Here is a 2,920-nt window from a genome sequence, read left to right as displayed (position 1 = left end):
GAGAAATAAAATGAACTTTTTTGATTTTAGCAAATGGCTGCAATGAAGCAAAGAGTTAAAAATTTAAAGGGGTCTGAATACTTTCCGTACCCACTGTAACTCCCCTTTTCTGTTTTTTTCCGTCCCAACTCATTTATCTTCGGCAACAATGCTGCATGACTGCATACGAGAAAAACTTCAAAAGAAGTCTGTAAAAGTTTCCATCACAGTGTCTTTGAAATCACGGTCTATCTGTGGCTGCCTGGTGTCCTGGGCAGTAAGCACCACGGACATCAACCTTTCTCTGCTCCTGTACGGTAGATATAGGAACGATGAGATAACTTGTCACTGAAAGAAAAACAGAGCCGATGTTTAAACTAGGCCTGATGAGGACACAGCGTAAACAAATGAAGAAGAGGGACAATGGTCCTTGCTTGATAAGGAGAACGTGTCTGAAAGAACTGAGATTTGAATTGTAGACTTCACGTAGAGGATTTCACTCCCCAACTCAAAACCAACGTCTCTTCTCTTCTCTTTCCTTGTGACGACTTGTAAACAGACTCCAGGATTTCCCTCTGGGGCTGAGACGTGCTCCACTCTGAGAAAAAAAACTCAGAGAGTCCCCCAGCGGATCAGACAAAGACAATCAGGTGCGTAGGGAGCCAAGAATGTGACTGGTGTTCTGTGAGAATAGTGTCCATTGATGTGCAGAGACAAAGTGGTGCAGTGAGCACTAGGCTGCGTATAAATAAAACAGGTACACAGGTAGAGGGACAACTCTCAGTCTCCTGTGTGTCTGGATGACAAAGAGTGAAATCAGCACGAACACAGCGAGAGAAACAGAGAGAGAGAGAGAGTCAAAGACAGAGAAGATAAAAACTCACAGGCAGTAGGAGAAAGAACAGGAAGAAAGAGGATCAAGATATATTGAAAGCAGCATTCATTTGGGCAAGCGTGGACAAAATACTGTAGGATGAAAAGGTGGTGGATAACCCAAGAGAAGGCAAGAACGAGATGTGTGTGGAAAACCGTGTCTGCTCCAATATCTGCATGTGATTCGGGAGGATTTCAACTACCTGCAGTAGTTTCCATCTCATGTCGAGCTGGTCCAGTTGTCTGGCAGCAGTGGAGGAGAGCTGGATGTCCAACGGTGTCAGCTCTGCGGAAAGCTCGTTGACGATTCTCACATCCTGACGTAACGGGGCGATCTCCTCTCTGAAGGTCTGAAAAGAAAGTTTTATGTTGTGACAGGGTGAAAAAAAATGTTGTTGTAACTGTATCACTATTATAAACTTAGGCTGTCTAATTACTTTAATCGTGATGTTTGTGTTCTTGATGCACAGAACATCGGTTATCTTCTGTTTCACCTTAATTGCTGTTTGACTTTTCCTTGCTTACAGTGTTGAACTCATGACGTCTAATTGGAGATGAATCAAGTTTTAAATTGTGTTTTGTTGTTGTGGCTGTCAATATACACTTAATGCCTATAGGTACTTTGTGTGTGTCAGATACCGTGGACAAGTGTTTCCACTGTTAATAGATAAATAGATTTATTCACAGTGGATGCTTACATGGCGTGGATATTGGGAGATATAAATGGCCAAGACTGTCCAAACCACTGGGAGGCAATCATTAAGACGTGAAGTGGTGTAACAGATTATAATGTTATTTTTGACTATTTTACTGCCACTGTTTCTTAGGAAGCAATTTTTCTGCCTGTAAACTAAATGTGCTACTTGTTTTTTTGGCCAGGTGTCCTTGGGAAAACACACCCCCACACATGAGTGGCATTTGCAAAAAAACAAGACCGACTCATCTAAATCATGACATGACGCATTGACGATTATGGTGCTTTGGCAGTAGTATACAACAGCAGTGCCGTCGGTCTGACTCACCATGGTCTTGTCGATGTGGTCCTGCAGAGAGTCGATCAGCAGATCCCCCACAGGCTGCCAGGTAGCTTTGGCCTCCTCTGCCTGAGTCAGCCGCAGGTCGAGCTGGTCCATGGAGCTCTGCAGCTCCTGGAGTCGCTCCAAGGCTCGCTCCACCTGACTCTGCCAGCCACCCATGTGTCCTTTCAGTCGCTCCCATCGCTCCATCACCTCACCTGTCTGCTTGCGGATGGCCCGGGCCAACCCTCGGGCCTTCTCCTCTGGGGTGAGGTCTGGAGGAAGAGAAGAGAAAAGACAGGTTACGGGAGAAGTAAGTTATCTTCCTGACAAAGACAGCTTTCATTACACTTTAATGTATACTTAGTTTCCATACCACTACATGGTATCAGCAGGAATATTTTTCTACAATCTTGAATATATAATGTCCTCCACCAGAAACCTGAAGTTTCCATTTTTGTACTTTTATATACAAGTTACGATTAAAGCAAGAGAGCCATTCTCCAGTCAGTCTTTATAAGATACACAGGTTATAAAATATAGAGCTCTGTAAGTTTTTTTTAAATTGCATCCTAAGGTACTGAATAAGCCTTTCTTGGGAGTTTTCCATCTTCCTGTACATTACTTTCCTTTTGTTTGATTTCTGCTTGGGCAATAAGGAAAACTCAAGAGACGAAGGGAGAAGAGAAGGACAGGAGGTAATGAAAAAAAACAAGGATGTCAATTACAGTGAGGGTGGGAGTGAAGGCAGCCGAGGCATGAGGAAAGTGACCAAGAGAGATACAAAGGGTGATAGAATATTTGTGACATATCAGAGGATGCAGACAGAGAGGAATGAAAAGAGCGGGCAGAAGAGGAAACTGCTCCCCAAATACCCATTTTAACTGGAAAGAAAGATGAGCAGCTTTTATGAGGTCTAAGGTCTCCTCTCCAGGGTGGCGACAGGATTACCATCTTCACCTGTTGCACCTCTCTTTTTGCCTCTCTCCCCTCACATGCAGACTGCACACACACACACACACACACACACACACACACACACACACACACAC

The 2,920-nt window shown here is 44.0% G+C and overlaps 1 protein-coding gene across 1 annotated transcript in view; it reads right to left on the bottom strand.

Moving 5' to 3' along the window:
- Positions 1 to 105: 105 nt before the first annotated feature.
- Positions 106 to 2,920, bottom strand: part of LOC116398808 (utrophin-like) — a 12,256-nt gene continuing 9,441 nt past the window's right edge. Inside the window, exons 3-4 of the mRNA XM_031875457.1 lie at positions 1,875 to 2,143; positions 106 to 1,202 (exon numbers count right to left, since the gene is read on the bottom strand). Coding sequence (XP_031731317.1) covers positions 897 to 1,202; positions 1,875 to 2,143 — 575 coding nt within the window. The 3' untranslated portion in view covers positions 106 to 896. The remainder of the gene's footprint in view (positions 1,203 to 1,874; positions 2,144 to 2,920) is intronic.

The sequence above is a fragment of the Anarrhichthys ocellatus genome, unplaced genomic scaffold (assembly GCF_004355925.1).
Source record: "Anarrhichthys ocellatus isolate YVR2014 unplaced genomic scaffold, GSC_Weel_1.0 scaffold91, whole genome shotgun sequence".
Taxonomy (NCBI): Eukaryota; Metazoa; Chordata; class Actinopteri; order Perciformes; family Anarhichadidae; genus Anarrhichthys; species Anarrhichthys ocellatus.
The sequence above is the reverse complement of the archived record's forward strand: the minus strand, read 5'-3'. Positions and strand labels throughout refer to the sequence as shown.